This window comes from Empidonax traillii, unplaced genomic scaffold (genome assembly GCF_003031625.1).
Source record: "Empidonax traillii isolate 1590-97213 ecotype Southwest subspecies unplaced genomic scaffold, ASM303162v1 scaffold24:size2376012, whole genome shotgun sequence".
Taxonomy (NCBI): domain Eukaryota; kingdom Metazoa; phylum Chordata; class Aves; order Passeriformes; family Tyrannidae; genus Empidonax; species Empidonax traillii.
The window spans coordinates 2,270,422-2,298,266 of record NW_020955217.1 but is presented as its reverse complement, the minus strand read 5'-3'; the positions used below and the strand labels follow the sequence as shown (position 1 = coordinate 2,298,266).

The following is a 27,845-nucleotide window of genomic DNA, read 5'->3' as shown; positions in this document are numbered from 1 at the left end:
AGAATATCAACTATTCATCCATTTTATATTTTAGGAAAAAAAAAACAAAACCAACCCAAAGAACAGCCCAACAATGAACACTCATTTTCTCCCTGGAGAGTGATAGCATTAAATGATAATGCTTTCTGTCGTTTCACATCAACTCCTTTGTCTTTTTCCGTGGAATTACTGAAGCCATAAAGTAATCACTTTTCTGATAGACTTCCACTTCCCAAACTGTCCACCTTAGTGCACTAGGAAACATTTTAATATGAATGTTAAAGCCAAAAACGTAAAAGGTTTGATTGTGCAATTTTGCTTTCTTTTTGGAGCCTGACCTATTATTCACCAAGTAGAAGTTGGTTAATTTACATTTCAGGGTTGGTTTATTAATTAAAGAAGCAATGTTGCTTTCTGTAGGAATCTGTTTGATGCTGCAACTGAGTTCTAATAAATGAATGGACATGACAGATAAGTAAATCCTCATTGCACACTACAAGATGAATGTTTGCATGCCCTAGCCTTCCCCTCTGAATTCTTTAGCGTGGCATGTAAAAGACAAACTTTAGCTATTGATTCCTATTGGCAATCCTGACTTCATATTCCTGTCTCACTGCATGAGGACATTAACAGCCTATACACGCAAACGCAGCTCCCTCATGAAGGCTGAAAAAAATATTGAGACCAAGATCCACCCTGACAGCCTGGGGATAGAACTGTTACCCTGCAATGTCTTATGCTTGCAAATAGCCCTGATTAATTCCTCTGTCTCCTTCACATTTTCTAAGAGAGCCATCTGCCTCAGATACCTCTCCCTTTCTAATGTGCTCATGTCCTTCTTCATATTTGCTTTTGTACATTCTGCTCTGCACATCCCTCTTCCTCATGCTGTCTCCTGTTCCTCTTGTCTTCTGAATTCCTACAGGCTTCAATCTTCTCCAGGTCCTTGAACTACTTGGGGAGCAGGAAGGTGCTGTTCTCCTTCCCAGTCAGGTAAACAAACATCTATAGCTCTGCAAGTCACTAGGACCAGCAGAACAGATACATTTTGATCTCAAGATCCTGTTTTTCCCTCAAGGGAAGTATTAGTTCCCTGTGCCCATCACCTACTTAAAATAAATATGTTGGAATTCATCAGTTTTTTGAGACAGATACCGCTCTCAAAATCAGATTAAATTTATTACCTAGTTGAAAAATTATTGAAGAGCTATTAGTGGAAAGATGTGTGGTGTGACTCGTAAGCATCATTTCCTCCGGAAATCAGACAGTAATACTATGTTATCTCCCCGAACATCTACCCTCAGGGATTTAATGAGAGTTATTTACACTAAATGTTAAGACCATATAAATTGGTCAGATTAATTATGTGGCAACTGGTAGTTACTATCAAGGTTGAAAGTTTATTGCCTTAATAGCCAAACTTTTTTCAAGCACAAAAGGTTACAAATGGTTAATCAGATGGGACTCCTACACATATTTAAAGCTGCAGTCAACAAATGATTGCATTAAAATAGAACGTCTCAGAGCTGATGCGGATTACAGCATTAGGCAGAATCACTGTGAAATTCAAAACAGTTTGAAGACAAATAAGAAAAAAAAAACAAAACAAAACCAAACCAAAAAAAGCTTACTTGCATTTACAGCTATTCCATAGGCAACCATCTTGTGAAATGTGATGTTTTTGTCAAGCTGTCTCCTCAGTGCTCCTCCACAGCACTTGGTGAAAAAGCAGAACTTGTTTTATATCATTCTTTAGTGTTTAGAACTCACATTTTGCAGAGTGAAGAGAAAAGTTCAGTACATTTAAGAATGGAATGTTGAAGGAAGTCAACAGAACTTTTGGGCTGGTTTTGGGTCTCAGGTAACTGTTTCCAGCATAGCGACACTCCTGGATTTCCGAAACTATTCACCCTATGTTGGCGGATCAGAAAAGGGTTTGATAAAGCTCTGCTACATTTATCTGTGATTTGTGAGTGGTTTATCTGGGCTGGCGATTAACTAATTTTCTGTAAAAGAACACCAAGCTGTGCCACCACTGCTTTGCAAGCTCAGGTTTAGCTGCATGAGCACAGCTGAGCTGCTGGCAAACAGAGCTTGCAATGAAAACATTTTCTCTGGTTTCATGAAACGCACACCCCTGGAGGGTGAGGCTGTCTAGACCTCAGGTGGCTGCATGTTGATCCACTGTTGGAAGTGGTCCACAGTGGTGTGCTCACGACCATCTGGGTGCCTCTGCAGAGCCAGCCTGGGGCTGGGCTCTGGCGTCAGGAGCCAAAACTAACATGCTCTGCTGGATCCTAGACAGCCTTCATGGACAGAATTCAGTCTCTGAATGGTGGTGTGGGTGTCTGGATTGCTCATATGACCTGGCATGGTGCCATGCCAAAGATCCTGGCATTTATCCACTTTGCCTCCCAGCTAATAAGGTTTCCAAAAATCTGGAGCACTGCAGGGTACAATACACAGCACCTCCTTGGAGAGTCACTGGATCCAGCGTAGTGCTGGCCATGCTAGAGCCAATCAAGTTGCTCTGTACCATGCTCCACGAGAACAGAATTTTGTCCAAAGAGCAAAATATTATCTGTTAGACAAGTTCCAGTTCTCTGACTTCTTACTCAGCATCTAAGTGGGCATGTATATATTTTACGTTAATTCACAAACTGATTCAGAAGGCCAAGACAACTGTTTTTTTGGTAAATGCTGAGCTGCTGGACTCAGTTATGTAACAGTGTTGATTCCCAGCCTAAAAACTGCTTGACATCTAAGTCTAACAATCAAGGGGGAAAAAAGAGCAGAACTGAAATAAGAACCAGCTTACAATAAAATAACTGAATGCTACCATTTCTAAATTCCTCTTGTTCTTGGAGTCATGATCAGTCTTTTTTTTACCCAAACATGTGGCATTGGAATTGCTCTGACTGTAATAATTCAATGCAAGTTGAAGCTATAGTTAGTAAAACTAAAGCCTCAAGTACTTCTATGCATGATTCCAAGGTTAATATAAATGCCTCTGAGCAGATGACCACTCTTTTACAAAAACAGGTTTACCACAAATGAAGACCTGACTGGTGGTTACTCAGACAGAAGGGTTTAAACACATGCCTTAAAGCATTTTTATGTATCTGTACATTTTCTTTCTCCAATTTTCACTTTGCAGCTACAGTGAATACGTGATGGATATGTATTTTCTCTATTTGGCCAAGTTGCATTATTATGTCCCTTTTTTGTAGCTTCTCACTTTTCTCTTCATGACACCATGCTATGCAGCAGCTGCCAAAATCAGTGTAGCATTTAGAGTACTGTGTTAAACAAGCCATTTGTTTCTCTTCAGTCATGAATACTGACAATTTAAATGGTAATAACTAGGCAATAGTGTACAGTCTTCTCTATCAAAAATTAAAATTCCTTGGAAAATGTTTGATATGGATAATTCTGCTGAACCACAGAAATAAAAAGAGAGGATAATATGGCTATTTGAGAAATGGTACTTACAATGCTTGCTCCTCTTAAGAATGAAATAAGGTTTCTACAGACTGGTAACAGGATTAGCATGCAGTTAAAATTAAGGCACGTTGCAGAAGCTCTTGCCCAAGCCAGGGTTGACTGTACATATAACAGCGTAAAGAAATTAAATTACAAGCTTTATATGGGAAGTGCAAAAGAAAAAATATTAATATATTATTCTTATGTGGGAAAATTACTGTCGAAGCATCAAAAGTTTTATGAAGGATGTATATAAAATCAGGCTATGAATACATTCTTCCTGTGGAGCACTTTAACAATCAAACTCAAACTTACTCCCAGCATAATCCGTGTATAAATGTAAGCATTGTCATCTTCATACCAGTGGAAGGTATCAATAAACAAATAGAAATTCAGTGCCAGCCACACCAGCTACAAAGCAGAAAGGCTACAGATTAGTGACACTTACAGTATTTTTTAATGCATATAAAACTGATTATGGTTATAGTTTTAAGAGTATCTGAGAGGTGTTTCAAAATCAGTGTGCAGTTCAGTTCTTGATCACAGATGATAGAAATCAAAAATGCCTACTCGAACGAGGCTATCTTTCAGCAAATGCAGGATTACAGTCATATCCACATCCCCAGTAGAGGATATAAATGACATTTACTGTATCATGGTAAACTTGCTCTTAAACACAGTGCTTCACCTGGTTTCTAAAAAGGCAATAAAAGCTAAAATTAAAGAATCACAAAAATGGAGAGAGTTAGGAGCTGAGGAAATTCCTTTCTCTGACCCCCATGCTCAATTCATCAAAGCTTCTGAAAATAATTCATAATATAATTTCAATTAGAATTGCAACCCCCTCCTTCCTTTATCTGCAGACTAAAGTAAATGGACTTAAAAATAATTAAAAATAAAACAGCAAGCCTTTAAATTGTTTTTTAAAGCCTAGTTATAAAAAGACTGCTGAATATTTTATAGCAAGTTTTACATTAAGCTTGGGAGTATTACTGTAAGCAAACCATAAAATGTCTTTTAAACAAGCTTAAAATATTTATATATATCCAATTATATTTTTAATGCTAAAAATACTCACTAATAACAGCACTGAAAGTTTTTCATTCAAGATCCAGCATCCCATTCTGAGTGCCTCTCCCTATGCTAGCAGCAGCTGACTCTTGCCTTCCAGTGTAACCTGAGTTCTCTGTCAATTCCTTAGGCTTTGCTACTAACTCCTTTTGTCTTTAGTTTTTAATAAGCACCTAGTGGGAGCAGAAGCTCTGTCTAGGAATTTTCTAATTAAAGACTGCCTGAGAAAAACAGATCACCCAAGTGACATGTCTCATGACCCATGTAAATAAAATGCTGGTCATTGTCCAGTCCTTTCTCTCTTCAGAGTTATTTCTCAGCAAATGAGAAATGCTGTCATTAAATAGTCCTCTTGTACTAGCATGTATTTAGGTTTGTTTGTTTGTTTGTTTTTTTTGTTTGTTTGTTTTTTTTACTTTGTTTGTGTTGTTTGAAGAGAGTACAGCATTTCTTCATGATTTGTTTTTCTATTCAGTGACAAATGGCAGCATCCCTGTAATATGTATAAGATGGGAACAGGTCCTGGTTGGGGCACTGCATTTACCCTTGGCTCTCCTTGCCAGAAGCTCTGCAAATTCTGCCTGTAGTAATCTCATTCTTTCTCTGGAAAAATCTTTTCCTTAGGGCTTTCCTGACTTGCCTGTGAAAGAGACCTTTCTGTGACAAAATTACTCAAAATTTCTTAAGGCTTAAATGCTATCAAGCTCAGCTACTTCTTAAACCAGTGCTAATGGCCGTTAATATGAGTTCGCAGAACCAGGAGAATGTGCTTATGAATACTCTGAATACAAGCATTTACAAAGGATTTACTTTGAGCTTTATTTTTCTTGGATGGTAAAGTTAAGTATTATTTATTAACAAACTTTATGACAAGCCATGTGTAGTAATTGGCCACTGTCCATTATGTAACTTGATATAGGCACCCGTGCAACCACCCTCTTTATAGTAGCTTTGGTAACGCAGGAGCTAACAAGGTAGTGAACCTTGCTGTATTTTTCAGAGGTCAAAAGATAGGGAAATAAGGGAGAAGGGAAGAAGAATGTGCAGATGGTGAAGAGAAATACTAGTAAGGTCAGATGCCAATTTTAACTACTTAAAAAAAAGGAGGGAGAGAAAACCCACTATCTGGATTAGCTGCACTTCAAAGGGAAATGCTGCCCTGCGATGTTCTGCTTTGAAGTTCAGCCGATCCAGACAGCAATTTTCTAAACTGAGTTAAAACTGGCATCTGAAATAGATTTTTTTTTTTCAGAGTACAGCAGATTCATATGCTAGTTTAGGCTCCAAAATTTGTCTGGATCAGCAGCTGTACTTCAAAGCAGCCCATCTCAGTGCAGCATTTGACTTTGAAGTGCATGTGGTCCAGATGCCAGTCCTCTTAAAGAAGCCAATGAATCAACTACACTTTAATTTTTGTCTGTTGAAACAGCTATGTTTTTTCTCATATATAACAGTAATGTGTGTGGTCTCCAGTATGGTATCTATCAGTGAAAACATAAAGCTAACAGAAAAGCTCTCTATTGCTTCGTTTTGTACAAAGGAACTGGTCATCATAATTTTATTATACTGATTTGCAGTGATCTCAGCCAATTTCTAGCACAAACTGTTCAGAAAAGACTCAGGAAAGGACATTTTATTGATTCAAGTTGTAATGGTATTCCATTCTGCTATTGTGCTACCATGAGCTGCAACCATCCTAAAAAGGATATAGAATAAGGACAAAAAGGGATTCACTATGGCAATTGGGTAACAAGCAGCGCTAGGCATGCTGAGTTCCCATGCAAGAAACAGGCAACTCTGTCATTAGCTTAAAAGGTCAGTTTTTGCATGGAAAGAGGTTTATGAGGTTCTGAATTCTTCCATGTAAGTATCTCAGCATTAATGTCAATGTTTGTATCAATTACAGCTACAGACCTCAATCACAGTTAGTTCTACTCTATTTGACAGCAACCTCTATCTGAGGTTGTTAGTAATTTTTTCAAAGTACTTTCAACAGTGCTTATCCTTTACAAGACAAATTAATTATTAGCATGAGACTGCATACATATACCTATATATATTTCATTTTGCTGGGCTATCTTAATTTTACTATTGGATATGCATTCCTTGTTTCTCAAAGGCAAAATCATTTCGGTTGACTCTGAACACTACCCTGGCCCTTTCATAGCTTTTCTATGTGCTTGACTTTATGTCTGTTAGTAACCTGGGTGAACTTAATAAGCTTCACTAGGATACTTACAGAGATGGATATAGGTAAAAAAGTGATCCAGAGGATCAGACTGCTTTAGTTTTGCAGATCAGCTAAATCCATTTAATTGCTTACTACACCAGAGAGTATGCTTTGTGTTAGACTGTAAAAAATGGTGGTGCTGCTGTGTTATCTAATTTTAATATTATTTGCATATACAGTTTTAGCATTATTTGCACAAAAATGTTTAAGAAGTGGGAGTCATTTGTCTCTATTGGATGAAGAAGCCATGCAATATACTAGATAAGCCATTCAACTACTGTGGAGAGAGAAACTGCTGAAGTTGATTTGTTATTGTGGTTTTGGGGGTTTTTTTGACTGTTTTTGTTTTGGTTAAGGGGGATTTTTTTGTGCATGTGGGGCTTGGGGTTTTTTTTTGTGGTATTTTTGTTTGTTTGGTTTTGTTTTGTTTGTTTCCCTTGAAAGACATTGTAAAGGAACAGAGGTCAAGGTTCAGCTTTGGTTGTTCTTTAGTGCTCTGATTCTAGATTTGCAAATGAACACTGAATTTCTGTAAACAGTGACTGAGTGACTAGTAGAGAAACGCAGCTAAATAATTTTTAGAGATTTTCTTATAGTGGGGTTTTATTTTTTAAATTTAACTACCTCATTAATGTTAATGGATTTTTTTTTCTTTTATGAACTGTACTCACATTATGGATGGGGGAACTGTTTTACGGTTTGAGAACATTCATAAAATCCCTAAAGCTCTGAAAAACTAATGTAATATCACTCTTCTCAGTGCCAAAGATTCAAAAATCATCAGATTATTCTAAAATTTATGAAAGTAAAAAATAGAGAGTGTGCAGTTTGGGGCAGAGTACTGAGTATTGAGACTACAAGGGCATCTGGTTTCCTGTTTATAGCTTTTTTCAGTAACTGTGTTTATTTTTTAATAAAATATTAAAAATCTTTTCCCTAGAAGTGGGCTTGAACAACAACAAAATATGCAGTTATCAAAACACTTGTGATGCAGCTGGCAGAACTAGCAAGGGTATAACAAGTATTGTCTACATCCACAAACCCAATCATTTGTTACAAGACACAAAATTGAGAGAAAAACTTCTTTTTCTATCCAGAAGAGCAGAATAAAATTTCAGAACCCCTTTAAAAAGAAGAAAAGATTTCTAGTTGTAGATCTAGCTCGTCTTTAACTCCATAAGCCAGTGCAATAAAAACACGCAAAGCAATAAATCAGTTTCTTTCCCTCTCTTAACAGACCTGATACTGGTATTAAGGATACTTCAACTGATGGGCCGTGCCAGGATCTGGAATTGCAGTGCATGCCAGTGATGATTGCAGGAGTTAAGAGCAGGAGTCGATAGAATGGCAAAATGCAAAGGATCTGGGATCAAAATTAAAAATCATGTTGGAGGTTAAAAGGGAATTTTCCATTGACCAGTGTAGGAACAACTGTTGTTTCAGCCTGAAACAAGGCTCAGCACCCCGTTTGCAGAGAGCAACCCCAACTCTGACTCTTTCCTGAAGCCAGCAGAAAGGTTTATCAATGAGAAATCTAAAAGCTCTGGCTTGGGAGATAGTCACTTCCCAGCCAAACAATATTAATATCCGAATCCAAATCTTTCCTCTCTCAAGGGACTCTTTTATTGCCGTGCTCACACTGTAATCAAAATATATTCAGGAGCAATTTCAGATGTTCAAAAGATATTTGTTTCATTAAGTGCCAAAATCTCCCAGCTTTTGACTGTACATCTCCAGAAATAGAATATCATACTTTCCTAATTATATGTGCAAAATGCTGCTTTTCCCATAAGAGCTGTTTTCCAGCTTAATCAAATGGAACAACCTTTCAAAGCAGCTGAAATCTTGTACTAATAGATGTGTCAATGGGTTACCCAGAAGGATCTTCCTTTCTGCTATTTTGTGGGTAGTAAGCTGTGGAAAACATTTAGTTTAAAGATGAGTGGAGAAAAGGGAAGAACAAGGAGCAGGAGTAAAAGGGAATGACAGCATCCATGATTCACCTCCCTAGAGCCAGGACATCACCAACACAATGGAGAAAGCACGGAGAGAGGTGCCATATATGTACAAAAGTGTTGTTCAAGTTCCATATCAGCACACGACCCATTTCTCTGTATTACTGCACATAATCCTCTCCATGCTCTCCAGGGATGGCCAGATCAGGGACGAAACCTGTTGACAAAGGACGGGGTGAAGCTGAGGTACTCAATTCCTTTTTCACCTCAGTTTTTACTGGTAAGACTGAGCTTCAGTTATTCCAGGGCCCTGGAGCAAGCAGGAAACTCTGGAGCATGGAAGATGTACTTTTGATGGAGGAGGATCGGGCTAGGGAACATTTAAACCAACAAGTCCATGAAACCTGATGGGACACACCCAGGAGTGCTGACCTGACTGGTGTCACTGTGTGAACACTCTTAATCCTCTTTGAAAGGTCATGGCCATTGGGGGAGGCTCCTGAGGGCTGAAAGAGAGCAAGTGTCACTCCTGTCTTCAAGAAGTGCAAGAAGGAGGATCTGGGGAACCTGAAGTGGTCAGCCTCAGCTCAATCCCTAGGAAAGTGATGGACCAAATCTACCTGGAAACCCTTTCCAGACACCCAATGGACAAGGTGATTGGGAGCAGTCAACACGGCTTTACAATGAGCTGGGCTCATTGCCCATGAAAGATGTACTTGCTGGAATGAGTCCAGCCAGGGCAATAATTAAGGGACTGAAGCATCTTTCATAAGGGGACAAGCTGATGAACTGTTCAGCCTGGAGAACAGTAGACTCAAGGGGATCATGTTAATGTGTATAAATACCTGATGGGAGGGTCCAAAGAAGGTGGAGACAGACTCTCCTCAGTGGTGCCCAGTGCCAGGATCAAAGGTAATGGGCACAAACTGAAACACAGGTGGTTCTATCTGGATATCAGGAAACTCTTACTGTGACTAACTGGCACAGGTTGCCCAAAGAGGATATGGAGTATCCCTCTTGGAGATATTCAAAAGCCATTTGGAAATAGCCCCAAACAGCCTGGTGTAGGGGACTCAGCTCTGAGCTCTGAGAAGGGAGGTTGGACAGGGAGACTCCCAGTGGTCCTTTCCAATGTCAGACATTTTATGTCTGCAATTTCCCTTTAGTTTACCAGAACAAAGTGAATGGAGCATTCTGAAGTTTTTTTACCCTAGACTATGAGCGTACTTAATTTAACTTAATTAATTTGTCTTTTGTTAAAATTTTCATGAAGAAGTTATTAGATGAGGTTTTATTTCTGTTCCAATTCAGAACACTGTGATCCCATTAGCAGTCCATTTTTATGAGGTTGATATGTTTCGGAGTGCTAGATTGAATATTTTCAGTGGAACATTTTGTAGAAATTTTGGTTGATGCAGTCTGAAATTGTTTCCCTGCATACACCAAAAACAATAAGAAGGACACATAGGTATTTGGGAGACTTTGTATACCCTTAAAATGAGTAGGAATGGCACTAATAAAGAGTTCAACTTAATTAATATAAGGACTTGTATATAGGTATGTTTTTATGAGTGTATGCCACAAATAATTTTTCCAAAAAACACATCACCGTGCAAATTCCTTATTTGCATAGTAGTAAAATAACCAGAGTTGATAAAACTGTATGCTAACTGAATAGTTTTCAGTGAATGATTTCTCCTCATTTAGACTTTATATTCCTTCCCAAATTCATTCTGAGATTATTATTAAACCCTATTTCATATTAAATTAAAAATGAAATACAGTTTGCCTAGCATAGGAGCATTAAAAGGTCACTCCTATGCTACTCCTTGGTGTCAGTAATCATATGCACATGCAGGAGAGCAGCAATACGTACAGCCTTTCCAGATAGCTATTCACAACTGCGCACAAGAACAGAGGTCAAGAGCTATGAGTTCACCCGGTTGAAAGCATTTTTCTAGGAAGTTCGAATTGGAAATTGTACTTTAAAGTAATTACAGGCCATCATTTTTAACACTGCAGTATAGCAATATATAAAAGCATAAGCTGTAAGTGTTCTGGATTCATTTCTCTGCCACTAAAATGTTATTTGCTTCTATTACCTGAAATTCAAATAAGCCAGTGGCACTGTCTATAAAGTATCTCTCTGTAGTGAGAAGCAGCCATGAAAAGGCATAGGTGGGGGTGGAGAATAAAAATTGACTACACCAAGAAAGAGGTGGAGAAGCAGTGAATAAAGACAAAATGGGAGGATGAAAGATATTTAAAAAGTATTTCCATAGTCTAAGCAAGAGTACTCTTGTGAGCAAAAGTTTTCAATTGATGCATGATTCTATCTATTTCTCCTTTCAACATTTTCTCCCCACATCTTTCTACCCTCTCCTAAATGTATTCAAAAAGCACTTTAAGTTTTGGCAACTGAAAAGAATTAGTCCTAATCCATTAGACTTCTCCATGTGCCTCATGACAATAGCACACTTAGGTAAAAAGTCTTTTTCTTGCAATTTGTGGCATGTTTGATTTAGCCTGCTATGGACAAAGCAACGAAGTTTTAAGACATAAAATCCATCACAAAATACCAACTGGTTGTACCTGTTTAACACATTTCATGATTTGGTCCTCACAGTTAAATTTTGAGTGATTCCTTCTAATAAGACCCTGATTTCATTCATTTGCACCTGTAGTGAAGTAATTCCCTTAAACTGAGGTTAAGTAAGGAGAGAAAGCAACAGACCATCTCATGTTCTTTTCTCACCTCTCTTCCTCTTTGGGCATGGTATGTGCGGGCTTCTTGGTATGTGAGGACTTCAAAACATATGCAGGTTGGTCTCCTGCCATGCTTTGTTAGGAAGGCAACACAAGCAACAAAATCAGCTCCCATCTCCTCCAGCTGGGCAGTGACCAGCAGTGCATCTGCTAACGCAGCACCACAACAAACACCAGCCCATTACCCTGGCCTTACCCCAGCCATACTTGCTCTCCCCAGGCATTATCCCTCACCAGGGCTCCCAGAAGTCAGCTCTTGCATAATTTTCCTCCAAATTTAGATGAACATTGCAAATGCTTCAAGGCTTTGAGATGCCTGCAATTTCTGTGGAGCTGTAAATGTGCCTTATTGTAAGTATGAACATAAAGGTAACGGCAAGGATGTGGTGATTATAATATTTAATGTATGCCTGTTTACATTGTAGTTACAACTCAGGCTAATGAATTCAATTTTGTTAAAGGTTTCCCCAATATAATGCTTTAAAACAAAAGAGATTAAAGCTGGTTTATATTCAGATATTGCTCATTTCAGATCTCGTGAAAGTTTTAACAACTGCCTGTGGTTTGAGAATAAAGAAATTAAAAAACACTTAAACGACTGTCCATAAACTGATATAACTTTAAAAGTTGAGCAAAATTTTTAAAATTTATTCTATAGAAGCATAACCTTGAGGGAAGCCTATGTATAAATAAGCTAATTTTTAAATTGTTTTAACAGAAGTTCTGTTTCATTTACTTCAATATTCACTTGATAGGGTTTGAATTATGTGTATTTTACTGTATAATTATACAATCTTATATTCATATAACTTATATAATAATGTATTTTTCATTCAAAACATACACTGATTTTTTGGTAGCTCTTGCCATATTGAAAGTGCTATTCCAAAATTTCTATTTAGTCTTTACTAAAACAGATAAAACTCTGTAAGGCAAAGATAAGTTATTACTAAAAGAAGAATTAGAGGGGAAGATTAAGTAACTTGCCAGAGTTAAGCAACTGTTAACATGTCATGTCTCATAGATAGTTCACAAGACTTTTGCTATTTTTATGTTGTTTTGAAAAAAGCAGAAACATTCTTTATATATGAGAAGATTAAAACTTAGTTGTTGTTATAGTGGAGAAAATGATAATGGCTGATTCCTAGACCCAAATGTTTTTAATGTGATTTGACAGATTATGTGAGAGAGTGGCAGTGAGAAACAAAAAGAAAGATGACAAGAGATTTATTGCTATATTCATTATTTGTCTTCTAAAGTCTTTTCACCCCACATATTATTAATACTTGTGAAATGGGAAACTGCTACCATAGACTGTGAGACCTGCTCTGGCATCCCTGCCCTGACATTATGGCTGATGATGGCTTTGGAGACCTGCCCTCGTGCAGGATCTGCTGTGCAAGGAATATTTCATCCCCTGCCCAGCCTGGTAAGGATATGCCAGGCACACTCATGGGTGATTCATCCTGCAATCTTGGCCATCTCAAACAAAATGGACTCTGAATGTTGATCTCTACATGTATATAAAGCAATGAAATTGTACGGACAGGTGAAACCTTGTTTCCTGGCATGCAATGATTTCAGAAAGGTTCATGGTCTAGAGCAGAAAACCGTCTCATTCTGAATTCCTATTACAGTGAGTTGGCTGAGCAAAACAATGGATATATGGTGTGGGAGTCCTGAGTAGGAGAAAGAATATGATGTGCTTTGTAGCACTGGTAAAATCAATAGAAGAAAATGCACCCAGAACCAGTAGTCAAAAATTATGTAGAAAAATGGTAACAATAGAGAAGATGTCCACAAAGATCAGGGCTGAAGATAATGCTATCCTTTGAAAAACTTTTGCACAAACTCAGTTACAAATATTTTTCACCCCTTCCCCAGGAATAGTGTTGAAGAATCTCAGCTTTCAGTTGACAAATAAATAAACCACATCCTAAACCTTGTTATGGTGACAGCCTTGAAAATATAAATCAAGGGCAAACTGATGTAGTGAAGTTTTCCAGACCTTAAAGACATCACAGGATGATTGCTGAGGAACATGAACGGTCCTACATGTACGGATGAACTATTAACTCAAACCTACAAATGACAGCCTATGGTATATTGAAAGCTGAAACTGCATGGACAGTATGCAATAAATGTAATATCAGACACACCATATAAATCAAGCTGTGTGCAACAGTATGCTCTGCCATATTTAATCAAAGAATATAATCCTCAAAAATAAATATTTGCCATAAAATTCTTGCTGCATTTATAAAATTGTAAGAAGCTTTTCTCAGGTTGTGCTTCCAAGACAGATAAATCAGGGCTGTGGTAAAGAGAGTGAATCTTCCATCAAAGCTGGCCCAAGTTTAGTGACATCATCAAGAGTGACAAGCTGCCAACTGGGCCTGCCAGAGAAGGGGCGCATTTATTAAAACATGTAATCTATCCCTGAATTTAAGTGCTGCATTAGACTTGTGTAGATTGGATGAGATATGGCAGAAGTGCCTACAATAGAAAACCAGTAATGAGGGTAGCTAATTAAAGTTCTAAAGGAGCAGATTTTGACTTACACCATCCCATAATTTCCTTTTCCTTTAATGATTTTCCTCTGTCTCCTGTGCCTGTAAATTATGTTGTCTGAATGTCCACTGAATGCTAAATGGTACATTTTTTCTACTCCCATCCTCTTTCATCCAAAATCTGGTTCTCAAAATGATTAGAAAATTTGCTGATATTCAATTTTCCATCACAGAATACTATTTGGTCCAGTATGTGTTGATCAAAATTATGATATTATATCTGTTAATATTTGTTTACACTGATATTTTATACTCAAAACACATTCAACTAACGTTTTATATTTTTGTAATTTTCAATTTTTAGTTTTCTCTTTGAAAAGAAAAATGATCAGGAATTACTTTAAAATAGTCAAAGCCAGATGCTTATATTTTATATAATTAATGTAGTTTAACTGTCTTAGGAAGATTTGGAGATGAGTTACATTAAAATTGTTTTCTAACTCAGTTTTGAATTTAAAACATTCCACAATCTGACTTTTTTTGCAATGCTGTTTATGTGCAAATAATAACTAATAATTTTGTATTTTTGATAAATATGACACTTTGCACTAATTGTGGTACCTATAGTCATGTGCCTGTTGAGGATTTCATAATTGTGATTGTGTTTGTTTACTATTTTTGGCTTTTATCCATTAATTTTAGAAATACTTTCATTTCTTTTTATGTGAAAAACACATGCAAGAAGTCAAGATAGGAGGTTATTTGTGCCACTGCCACTTTCCTGTTGAGACTGAACCGCTCTTAGATTTTCTAAAATTTTCTTTCTGCTGCTCATGGACTAGCTGGGCATCAGTCAGCAGGTGGTCAGCAACTGCATCACTTGTTTTTTTATTTTATTTTATAATTATTACTTTTTTCCCCCTTCCTTTTCTCTCCTATTAAACTGTCTTTATCTCAACCCACTAATTTTACGGGGTTTTTTTGATTCTTGTCTCCATCCCACTGAGAGGGAGTGACCATATGCCTGGCTGTGTGGTGTTTAGCTGCCTGCGGGGATAAACTGCAACAATAGTTTAGGAGTTAAATGTAAGAATTTTTCAACGGATCAACTTGAACATAAAACCATTTTTTACCCTGGAAAGATACAGCTACCCTGTATTTGTGGATCACAGGCTAAAAGCTGTTTGTCTTCATAGGTCCTCTATCAGCCAAATTGTCATTGTGAGAGGAGGAACTTGAGTTTTATGAATTTTCATTAGCCTCCTACTTAACCAGCACCTACCTGATGAAGGACAATGGGTGATGGAGTCAGACTGCAGGGGAAATAGGCTGTGCAGAGGCTCAGGAAAGGTACATATGTAGAGGAGAGGCTCATGCAGTTTCATTTTTACACACAATTATTTTGGATCTTGCTCTTTGGACAGAGAGGGTTGCCTTAGATTCAAGGTTGCCTTGTAATTGGGCAAATAATATGCAGCTGATAAGCTTCAATTTGTTGTACAAATGAATACCTCTATCTGTGTATCCACCATGAAGAGCTCCACCAAGTCTTACAGAAAACTGAGCACACCTCATTGACTCCCTGCAATGGAAGGAGGTCTGCTTGCATCTGGTCTAAAGAAGGTGCCTCCAAGGGACTGAGTTGAACTAAATACAGTAATTTGAAAAATAGCCTCAAGGAGTAAGGTGGAGGCTGTGCAGGAAGAGTTTGGCCATTCTTTTATGTGTATTAAGCTGCAGGTCTCTTCAAAGACAGGGCAGAAAAGCTGTGAATTTCTTGCATGTATTCTTAAACATGAATGGATAAATTGAGAAGGCTAAAATGGCCCAAGTTGCACTGCTTTCTGGAGGTTTGTTTTTGACTGATTCGGCAGCTTTATCTTTCTGAGTAAGAAGTAATGATGCAAGCAAATGTAATCTATTACGGCAATCTATGGCACATTTGTATCTAGCTGTAGCTTTGTTTCCCTATTTGCTATATGTTTATGGTGTGCCTTCTAGAGATCTGAGATGGAAACCAGTCAGCTCACAGGTTTGACAGGAATAACGGGAAAGGACAAATTTGTAATATGGTGGAAGAGTGACGAAAACAACTAGGTAACACGAACAAGACGAGAAGACAAAGTATCTCTTGAGTGGAACATTGAGGGAGGGTCCTAAACCAGCACAGCAACATCCCCCAGATGAGCAGGGGCAGTAAAACACAGACAACGTTTGGCCCCTTTTGAAGTTCTCAGGGCTTAAAATATTTGAGTGACTGAGCAGCTGTTCTCCCTGATGGCAACCTGGCGATGACATGGCAGGGAGTGCTAAGTCGGATGCTCTTACAAAGGTATGGTTTCAGTGTAATAGCTAGAATTGAGCATATATTTAATTAATGGGTACTGTTTCCAAGGTTGACAGTGCATGCACCCTTTAATCTTTACTTCTGTGCCTTTCATAAATACATTGTGAAAAACTTGCCATAGATTTATTTTTTTCAGATTAAAAATGGCATTTGCAACTTACTTTTTAAAACTACTGTCTTCTCATGGGAAATTCTGAAAACATTTTCTATAGAAATAATTCTATTTCTAGAGCATATATGTTTTTTTATCACTTTTCCCTATTGATTACCAGAGATATTTGCATAAAAATACGCACATAGGAATTTATCATCTGCTGCTGCTTTTTTCTGACTTGAAATAAAAATCCCTGTGGAAAAAATGTACTCCTAAGCAACAGAGATTTTCATAGGAGTATTTCATTTTAAATAAAAACAAGCAGAGAAAAAAAATACCCTGAAAATATTACTTGCTACTTTTGGAAAATAGTTTTTACTAATGGTTTCCACAAAGCTTTTAATACAATAATCATGCTTTTAAAGCTCTCTTCTAATTTGCTTGCAACCAGCATAGTTTAATGCAGAAAATAATGATAGCATGTTCCATATTAGTATTGTTGTGGTTTGTTCAGAAATTCTTGCTCTACTTACAAAGATGGTCTTGCAATTAAATTTTTGTCCTACATCTAATGCTGGTGAAAAGAGTAATTTTACAAAACTGCCCATGCTGGGTGGAAGAATAGACTTATGTTTTATGAATATTTTCCCATGATATATTTTTAGTATTCTCATGTTATCTGTAAAGGCAATTCATTAAGTCCATGTACAATCATTTTCTTGTCTGAGTGGCCTCAGGTCTTTCTAGTTATTTTACCTTTGTTTCTTTAATAATGACTGAACACAATAGGAGATTCCTAGCTAGCCAAGTTATTTTCAAATCCTTTTTCCTTTTCCCCTGTTACAAGTGTTGATATTTTTTTTTTATTCTTATCCTAAACAGCAAGATCCTTTTTCATAGTCCTAAACACATGAGGAAAAAACAAATCCAGAAAACATTCCATCTTGAAGATTTCTAAGACTTTAAAAGGAGGGCTAGACCATATATGACTTCTAGCTTCATGTAACCTGGCTGACTTTGCATTGGCAAGGATTCTGCTCACTGACATACTCTGCAATGACAGTTTAAGGGACTGTTCCTTCTCCTCTCCACCCAAGCTCCTGTGTGATTTCTCTGCCAGCCCACCCTCAGGGCTGCTTCAGGCGCAGCCTGCAGGCACAATTAGAGGACAAAGTGTAAATGTTGCCTTCTGACAGTGTGCATGATGGGGGAATTAACACTGGTTTGGCACAACTTCTCCAGTGAACTTCCATTGATTAGAAATGAAAGCTGAATCAATATGACACTACCTAACTATCACAGACATGGTGAAGTTTTGATCTTTGCAGAAATTTCATGTGTTTTGGGAAAGTCTAAAGACTAGAGCACACAATAAAGAACATATCCTAAGAAAGGTACTTAAAAAAAAAATAATTACAAGTAAGCCCTCTTCGGGTTTATTTCTAGGCTCCAGAAATCGGAAGAGCAGTGGAAATCATTTCACTGCATAATGTCAGGTGGCACCTTTAAAAGCTTACCAGAGTGACACAGATAGTGAACATCAAGCATTGGAATGGGCTGGCCAGGGAGGTGGTGGATTCTCAGTCCCTGGAGGTATTTAAAAAGAGACTGGATGTGGCACTTAGTGCCATAGTCTAGTAACTGTGGTGGTAGTGGATCAAGGGTTGGACTTGATGATCTCAGAGGTCCTTTCTAACTCATCTGATTCTATGATCAGAGTTTTTCTCTGTTTAAAATATTTACTTAAAAAAACCCTTTTAAGTTATTTACTGGTTTATGGTCTATTATGTTAAGTTCAAAGAGTAAGTTTTTCTTTATTTCTTTTATGGTATGAAATTAGGTTTGGATACTAACAACGAATTAAGAAGTTTCCTGTAAAGATTGAAGATACATGACAACAAAAATTCAATAAACTTAAGACAGAAGTACATATCAGGGGGCTTATCCTCTGATTGCCTTTGAAAGTAGTCTCCAACAAAGAGGGTAAACCAGCCATGTTGGCCTACTAAGGGACAATCGCTCTGAGTGCATCTCTGCCAATGGAACCTGCACCAGAACCATTTCTTGTGTTTGCTCTGCAATGGTGGCACTCATGTTCAGCTCATCCCTGCTTTGGAACAACTGATTACAATATTATGCTACTTCCAACTGTTTCATGTGCAGGGGAAAAAAGTACAGAAAGGTAGAAAAGAAAATCCATCTGAGCTTCATCCAAAAGCACAGACAAAGGTGGGTGATGATTCATCCTCTCCAGCTGTATTGTAGCTCATGAAAATGAACTACATCTGCTCCTTGAACTGCTAAAAATGTCTGTTGTGCCTCTCATTTCAGTCCCTAATGGCTCTGAGGGAGATGATAGCCCATGGATACTTGGTGTGCTCCCCAGCTGAAAATAGCAACTGGGGCTTCCTTTCTTCCTTCCAAGGAATTACTTGTACACTGGAAGAAATTGCTAGCTAGTATGCTGATGTAATTTTTAAAAAGATGATTGAGATTATTAAATGAACTTTTCTATATTGTGGAAAAATATTATAAAACTTTCAGCACTGGAGAACAGTACAGGAACTCTTCTTTTTAATGAATTCTAAAAAGAACATTGATTCTCTTAGTTCCACTTACTATCAAATTAACCAGAAGGTTTTATATGATTATTAATTATACCTAAAACAAAGTGTAATTACATTTTGCAATTAGATTAGCAATACAAAACCCTTAATTTGGCAGGTTTTTTTCTAAAAGGACAATACATAATCTTTTTCAATTCAAGTGAGTGATAGTGGGCATCTTTGTGTCTTTTTCTTCAATTTAAGACCAGTTTAAAGTATGTGTAGGTAATATATGACCTCATATTTTGTTTTTTATTAGAAGACAATCTCAACAAGGTATGTTTGGTGAATTAGTAAATTAAGTGATTTCATCCAATTTTTTAAGATTATGGAAAGTGAAAGTCGTATATTTAGTCCTTCATATGATACAAGTATCTGGTACTACTGAGGCAGCTCTTGTACTTTATGGCAGCTAAAAACACATAAAACCTGGAGTATTGAAATTCTGCAAGACATCTCATGGAATTTCTTGATGCTCCACAGAACAGTCCACTACATCTGTGAAAATAAGATGTCCACAAAAGTTTTCTCCTCAGATTTTTTTTCATAGCCCTGAAGTCAGTCACACACTAGGCACAGGACTGACTTTGCCTGAGTTCAATCATAGAAAATGATCTTTAATCTCTGTAAGTGCCTAATATAAATTCAAAACTTTAGAAATACAAGGATGTTTCTCTCTTTTTGTGAAACTATTACATAATTCTCGAAGTCAGATGAAAAAGAACACACCTATGAGTTTTGCTGCTCGATCTGTATATTAGAGGGTTTTGTCCAGTGATGTCATCGGATTTTGGAATCATTGAATGATCTCTGTCATCATATATTGTGATAAAAACCACATAGTAATTTTCCTAATGAATTAGCAGTATAGATGCAGAGTCACTTTACAAATACGCACTACTGACTTTGCTGATTTCTGGTGCAATTTGCACAGTTTAGCACTACTTTCCAGCCACAGTACTTTATCTGTTTTGGGTACTGAATTACTCAAAACCTGCTTTACTATGATAGCTTCAAATTCTGTGGCTTTTGAAATAAAAACCAGAAGGTTACTTTTATTTCACAATTTAGCTTCATTATGAAGTGGTTAGGGAAAATTTGTAGTTAATGATGGTCCAAACACATGATTTAAATTATTGGCATAAAAGAACAAACCTAGTTAATGAGTTTTCACCTAGAAAAAGAGAAAAGTATTTACTCGGAGCTGGAGTTAGGAAGTTATTTCTATCAGTATAAAAGATCATAAATCTGTCTCACAACCTTTCAGCAATTTAGATGTGTAATTGGGCCTTCAAGATACACTTTGCGTTGACATGTGTAATATTAAATTACTATCACCATGATTTATATACCTAGCTAGTAGTTCTGCAAGCTACTAAGTATAAACATTGAATTTAAAAGCATGCCCCTACACATACTGATTGAAATTCTCTTAACTTTATCATTGACTCAAGCAGAGCAAAGTTATCACCCAGTGATTTTCAACTTGCCGTGAAGGTATCAGGGCTTTAAGAGAAAATCAAATTACTTAAAACTAGTGAAGAAATTGCAGACAAAACAGCAACTATTTCACTATCCATTATAAAAAATGGCAATAAAGAAAAGGAAAAACGTAAGAAGCAACATTTTTAAGCCTCTTAATTTCTAAAGTGTAAATTCTTACAAGAAAATAGGTAACCTTAGTAAGATTAAAAGGTACTTGAGAGCATCTCTCGAAATCTAATAGTTAAGTTATTCAATTGCATTCTGTTTCACAGAGTAAATTTGGTAAATAAGGCTATGCCTGTGTTCTTTCTGCTTCATAATGTGTGTCATATGTTGTGCTTTAGCTCTGGCATTTCTGGATTCCAAAGGGTAATGTATCATTAGATTAAATTACGTTCTCCTGAAATAAATAGAAAAAATATTAGTTGAGAAACCCAAAACAATAAAAGATACACATCTAACTATAACACTGCCTTTAATGCAGTATGAAAACATTGATCATAACACTACAATCAGGAGCTTATTGCTGAGTACTTTCGTGATTTTTATGCTTTTTAAAAATATTATAGTAATATTAATCTGTATAAACAACTAACTGAATCTGAATCAGTTAGGATAGCATTCAAAGACTTAATTTTAAATTACTTCTATTAGTGCTATTTGGCTGAATGGTCATAATAGTTATTCTGATGTCAGCTTACCTGAAACTTGATAGAATTTGTCCAGGCAGTCATTTTTCCCCCCTTCCCCGGTATTTAGAAATGTGATAGTTGGAAATGCTTCCTAGTAGCACAAGTACCTTGGGAATTTCCACGGGGACATCGCTCTGTCTGGGAAATAGCTAGGATGTGTGGTTCTTGAGAAATGCTTCAGGAGCTGTTTGTGTTGTATGGAAAGGTTTGGGGATGCTAAAATGAGGTTCAGACATGCTTCCCATCTGGAAAGAGAAGAGGAGGAAGGAGAGGAAGTTAGGACTGTTGCTGGCAGAACTGTTCACCAGTCTGAGAAGGAAATATTTTCAAATTGGGTCTTTGGTGTAAAGTAAATGGTGGATTGGCCTAGATGACCTTCAAAGCTCCCTTCCAACCTAAACTATTCCATGATTCTGTGAAAATGAGCTCCTCAGCCTTAGTCTGCAAGTCAGATGCCATGATTTATTTGAGAACTAGAAATAACTTTTTTTGTGTGGGAGCCTCCAAGACCTTTTCCCTCATGCAAGTGAAGCCATTTTAAAGGAAAACCACATACTGAGGGAGAAAAGGTACAAAATACCAAGAGTTATCTGCTTTGCTTTCCATCAGCCTCACTGCCTTTAACTGTTCACTCTAAGTGAAATCAGTGCTTTTGGGAAATTATTAACAGTGTCAGACTTTGTTGTCCTCAGAACGATGTAAGAAAAGGAGCACAAACATACAGCACTGCAGACAGCTGCATTGTCTAGTAGAACTGCTCAGAGGTTCTCAGAAATTACTAAGAACCATTGCAGGTTTCTTGAAAGGTGCAGATCAGGAAAATAAAGATCTATCCAGTGCCACTTTGCCAGACTTGTGCTTCCTCTGCATTGTAATGTATTGCATGCAATTGAGGCAGCAGCCTGTGTTAAATGATGCCCAAAGGAGAAGGAATCGAGAGGGTATAACACTGTTGTTGGAAGATGCACATTCCACAAACTGCAAAAGTTAATATTTGCTGTGATAATCTACTCGTACAAATAAGTCTATTTGAAGTGGAATTAAACAGTTAATTTTACTGATAGTGTGTCTGCTATAAACTTTAAGTCTATTTGTTTAAAGGGCAACCGATTACAGAATAACGTCTGGCTTGTACCACATGCTTCAAATTAAGGGTAAGATCAGTGCCAAATATTGTTTGGAAGTGATTTTCAATTTCTGTATCACTAATCCCTAGGAAAAAAAAATATATGCAGTTTAACTTTGGTGGCAAGGAGCACTTTTGTGAATAAGCTTGAGACATCTTGCTACCTGAAAAAAAAAAAAAAATCTGTCTTTAGGGCTCTGTCTTTATACACACAGTCATTTAGAAATAAACATTTTACCTCTCAAGTGTCTGAGAACAAAAGATCAAGAACCGAAGCTCTATGCAGGGGGTTTCAGAAGAGAGAAATTGTTTCATCTGCTTTTCCCACTTCAAAAGTACATCCTCTCAGATACCAGGTTATGACTGAGAATCTTGCAGAGATTTATGGAGAGCTTTATTCTGGCTTCTTACCTTTTTTAAAGCATTTCTGGACAGGAATGACAATAGATGAGGCATTAAAAATAATCTGTAATACTTGTAAATTGAGTCACAGCCTCTACCTTCTCCCCTTCTATCTTCATCCCCATTACAGACATGTATACAAACCTCCCCCATGTAGGAATAGATACGTTATTTCTACTGGCAATGCAGAAGGAGTTGACACTGCTTCCTCTTGCTCAGCCATTCTCCTCTCTACTTAAAAGAAAAGGAGAGGAACTGAATACATCGGTTTCTCACTGGTGACCTACATATATTTCACTGCTTATATAGCTCAGCTTGTCTTCCACGTGGTGACTTCTGCTTCAGTAATGACCATTCTGTAAGCTACAGATTCACTGATATCAACTGCATTCCCAGCCTCTTGTTAATAAAAAATCATTTGCTTAAACTGAGGCTACAGTGTACCTCTAACACATACTTTGGTTGATTTGTGAAAATGTCACAATTTCTTTATAGAATAAATGGTGTTGTTTTCTTTGCTAGGATTTAAAATCAATATGAACAAATCAAATCTAATACCTTATCAACTAGTCCAATCTGTAAAATAATTATAAATTGCATTGGCAAAATTTTCACATTCACAGAACAGATTTCAGACCATATGTCTGTTGTGATGCAACTGAGAATTCATCCTTAGTTCTCAGACAAGGTATGTTTAAAATTACTGTGTCATATGGCTTTGTGTGTTAGGCATTTCCATAACAACATTGTCACACCATCATTTCAGATGCTTTCAGTCATAGGTCAAATTCATCTATTGACCATACATTCACAGCAAGATATTTAGGTGCAAGAATTGCAAGCTGGAAGCCTACATTTCTGTAAATATTCTGTGTGGAAAAATGTGCAAAAAAAACCCCAAACCAAAAAGAAGCCACCAAACAAATAATTTCTGTCAAAAATCTTGGTGCTTCTAAATAAGAACTGTGCAGAGAAGAGGGATATTGGGATCAACCCCAAAAAACGAACCACTGAAGTATCTGAGCAATAGTAATTTAACTCCATTTTGTTGCTCCACTTGGGAAAGTAATTCCAGTACTTAAACAACATAGTAATGTACTATATAAGCATACAAAAAAGGGTGAAATATTTTGGTTTACTAAACCAATCTACTGCAGAGTTAGTGAAGATAGGACAGATTTTGCATTGGCAGAAAAGCTACTAGGGTCTCTACTAGAATCTTCAAGGAGAACAGCATTCTTGAGAAGTCTTTGAAATAATAAAACCAATTTTTTACTGTGGAGAGATGTTCAGATTTCACTGAAACCTCTGGGTAAATTCCTTGCAGGTCACTTTTGTTGGGAAAGAGGAAATGCATCTTTCCTATTGTTTCCACTTCTTTTGTGTTTTGTGGGATATGGTAGTAAACTCTTCTACTCCAAAAGAGCCTAATTGGATTAGATTTTCAGAGCTCCTGCATTTGTCCGGTCCTAATTCTACTGCAAGAAAAAGAAGTCATCTTTGAAACCTGTGAGATAATTCTATGCTTGCTACCAAGCCTTGTGCACCCATTTGTAGAGACACTACATGGTCAGGACTTATGCTGTGCAAATTTCAGCCAACTTGTTTATGGGTTTCTGTGACCTTAATTTTCCTAGCAGCTGGAAGAAATCTGATTCTGATAGCTAGCACTCTGATCTTTCTTCCTCTGAAGCTCCTAGTGATGCTGCCAATTTTATCAAGTGCAGATCACATCCTAGAAGTTAAGTCATTAGCCATTATTTTTTTGGCATTTAATTTTATATATTCCTGTGTGCAATACACTGCAAAATGTTTAATGTTAAAACAAATTCCTATGTTCATCCAATGAAAAACGAAAGGATTGTACTGTTGCCTATTTCTGATTTTTGACATTTTTTCTATAATCCTATTTATCTAAGATTTGCTTCACAATTGTTTCTAAATACATGTATTTGGAATGCCATAAAAACTAGTTATCATCAGCTCACTAACAAAGGTAAAAGAATACTTTCATATTTTTCCTGTTAATTATTAGCAATTCATAGTCATTTTACTAGCATGCATTTTACTTAAACAGTACAGCTATTACTGGGTAAATGTACTCAAAATAACCACATTTGAAAACTGGTAATTTCTTAGCACTTAATAACTGCTTTGCTTGATCGCTGAAAAGGAGCTAAAAGTAAGATGTTCTAAGCTGTATTTATAGTTGCAGCTTCATAACTTTTTTTTATTCACTAAATATTTTTTCTAATAGTTTCTGAAGTATGGCATATGAGTGTTCAGTTAGGGATACTCCATAGATTCTTGTGCTAACCAGTCCCATGAAGTCCCTAGTACCTCAGTGAGGTAGTCTCATGCATGTGACTGAAAAAGCTGGTAGTTTCACCTTCGCCAGTGAGCTGATAGAAAGTAGAGGTTTTTTAGTCCATCTGTTTAAAATGTATGCATAAGTCTATCAGTTACTGTTGCTATTTGTTTTATTTTAAAGATTTATTCTGACATCTCTCCACAGAACTTGCTAGATATGTCTGAAAATTATTTCTGCCCCTTTCTTAAAAATAGGTTGATTACCTAAATTTTCTTTGTAGCACAGAAAATTTCTGTTATAACAGAACATGTTAAGAGTGGTTTTGTTTGGTTACACACAGCTGTCTGTCAAGGAACCGTAGCCTTTTGTTGTTCTGTTATTTTCTTTAATAAGAAAACACTTCAAATAGCATCGAGAACTTCAATAACTTCAAATCTGCATACACTACAGGCCTCCTTGTGTCACTTGCACAGTGGCACAAAAGAGAGGCAAAATGTCGCTAGAGCCACTTGTGCAGAAAAAATTTAGCATTGACTTCCCTGCAGCTGCTCTCCCTTGCTGACTGTGACACAGTGACAAATTTGGGCTTGGGATAACCATTCTGCAGGGTTCCTTTTCAGATCCTCCCCTAAGAGAGGAAATTTTGTACTCAAGAGTCTTCTTTTTTTTCATTGAGCGGTAACACCTGATGGTGTCAAGTACATTAGAAAAGTCATTTTCTCGTGAGAACTGGTGTGAAGGAAAAAAAATGTGTCTTCAAAGTACTTTAGGTCACTAAAGCCTTTGGAAGTTGATGGAAGTTCAGGAGCTTGATATCTGAAGAGATTTGAAGATCTAGGGATTAGTTTGTAAGTGAATGGCCTTTGACTATGAATTGCTATATGTATTCCAGTATTTACAGAGACTGTGGATACAAGTACAAAATTTTGTGACTTTAAAGGAAAAGTGGTATGAAAGTTTCCCAACTCCACCTTATTTAGCGAAGGGTATTGCTGTGTGTTTTGACACAGGAAAAGATAATGAGATAACTTCTGCTGATATGAACTACAGGACTCCTGTAGCTCTTCATTTTAAGTTGAACAGATGCATGAACTTAGAACCAACCTTTCAAGCTTTTTGATTTTTTCCTGGAATTTAAATTAATCAAGTGTAGTAAACAAATCATGTTCCCCAAACTCATATGGGCCAAATATTAGGAGTTTTGGACATCAGCTGGGTGGTGATTCAATGTATAGATATATTTAGCAATCTAGAGCCACAAGCAAGTCTACTAAAAAGGGAATATTTAAAGAAACGTCTAAGAATAGCTTCAACACTCGTATAGAAACATTCTGTCATGCAGGTACTCATCCAAAGGTTGGCAGGCATTCAGTTCAGTATCAGAGAAATCCCGAGGAGGAGAAAATATCAAGATGCCACCCACACACCTAATAATATGTAGGTTTTTGCTACATAATTTGCTATAAGCATTTTGAAGCTGAGAACGTTCCCCCAGAGGTTAGGACAGGAATGATGCCCTCCCCACCTTGTTTAAGAAGTGATTAGGGTTGTCTAAGCAAAAAGTATGTGCTGCTATCAACCCGTTCTAAAAGGGTTTTTAATGTTAACAGAGTTCCCAAAGTCTCCTTTTTTCTTTTACCTTTAAATCTGAAATACTTATCCATGCTATTTTTGCACCTCATGTTACCGCATTGCTGATGTGCAGGATGTGTGCAGGCACAGCGTAGATTTATATTCTCTGACTTGGTTCAGTGTAGAGTGAAGGGTGGAGGATGCAAATGGCCCTTTCCTGCTGTGACCACAACCCTGAGACAAACCGCCGTCACTGCATTGCTTCACCCAGCTGCGGAGCTTTCTCCTGGAAACATTCGCCGCAGGGGTCTGTGGAAGGAGCCCTCGCAGCCACTAGCCACAGCTGGCTGCTTGCTGCCCTCCACACGGGCAGGGCAGGCAGCGAGAACAAACGCCAGAAACGGCTCCGTAGAGCCCAATTTCGGATCCATAAATTGAAAGCACTTAATGTGAACTGGTCCCCTCAGATATAAACCACAAATTGTTTGCAGAGCCCCATCCGTTTTGAGCCATCCTCAGAAATGAAGAGCTTTTGTCTTCTAGCCTTCCACTCTGAAAGTGTCCTGAATACAGATTTAATGGGAAATATGAGATCGAGAAGCTTGATTCATATTAGGATGAAATCTAATCAGAACTTGCTATAAATCAGGAAAAAGAAGGGTTAAATCGGTGTACTGTTAGCACAGCAACAGAGAAACTGGGATGTTCTACCTAACATTTTATAGCAGGGAAACAATTTGTCTACGGAAATAACTTAATTAGCCCCCTTTTTTTTTACCTGAGACTCTTTCATAAATGGTTGCTGAATTTCTTAATCCACTTCTTGTATTACAGTTAGTATTCCAAGATGTTCTAAATCTCTTTTGCATTTTACAGCAATACCAAAAACTCAACATTCATGTTACAGTGCCTAACCCTGTTAGGTAGCCGTTAACTAAAATGAAAGATTGACTGTGTATAGCTAATGTATTTGTTGAGTACTGCCTTTATATTGTTTTTAACATTTCAAAGCATAGTCAGTCTGTCCTTTCTATTGACTGAAATTATTAATAGAATTACAATCATAAGAAAATCAGAGGTATTTAGGGATATAAGGCTGAAATAAATTAAATATACAGCAGCGTCCTAAAATGAGTTTCAAATGCTGGTACTGAACTCGATAAAAGGCAGGATATTTTGAGTGGAGCAAAAATCAATTTCCTTTGGCATTAATAAT

General features: G+C 37.2%; 1 protein-coding gene across 1 annotated transcript in view; it reads right to left on the bottom strand.

Moving 5' to 3' along the window:
* Window positions 1-4,585, bottom strand: part of NOX3 (NADPH oxidase 3) — a 42,204-nt gene extending 37,619 nt beyond the window's left edge. The window contains exons 1-4 of the mRNA XM_027905083.1: window positions 4,541-4,585; window positions 3,778-3,873; window positions 3,472-3,582; window positions 1,611-1,695 (exon numbers count right to left, since the gene is read on the bottom strand). Of these exons, the coding sequence (XP_027760884.1) occupies window positions 1,611-1,695; window positions 3,472-3,582; window positions 3,778-3,873; window positions 4,541-4,585 (337 nt within the window). The remainder of the gene's footprint in view (window positions 1-1,610; window positions 1,696-3,471; window positions 3,583-3,777; window positions 3,874-4,540) is intronic.
* Window positions 4,586-27,845: the final 23,260 nt, after the last annotated feature.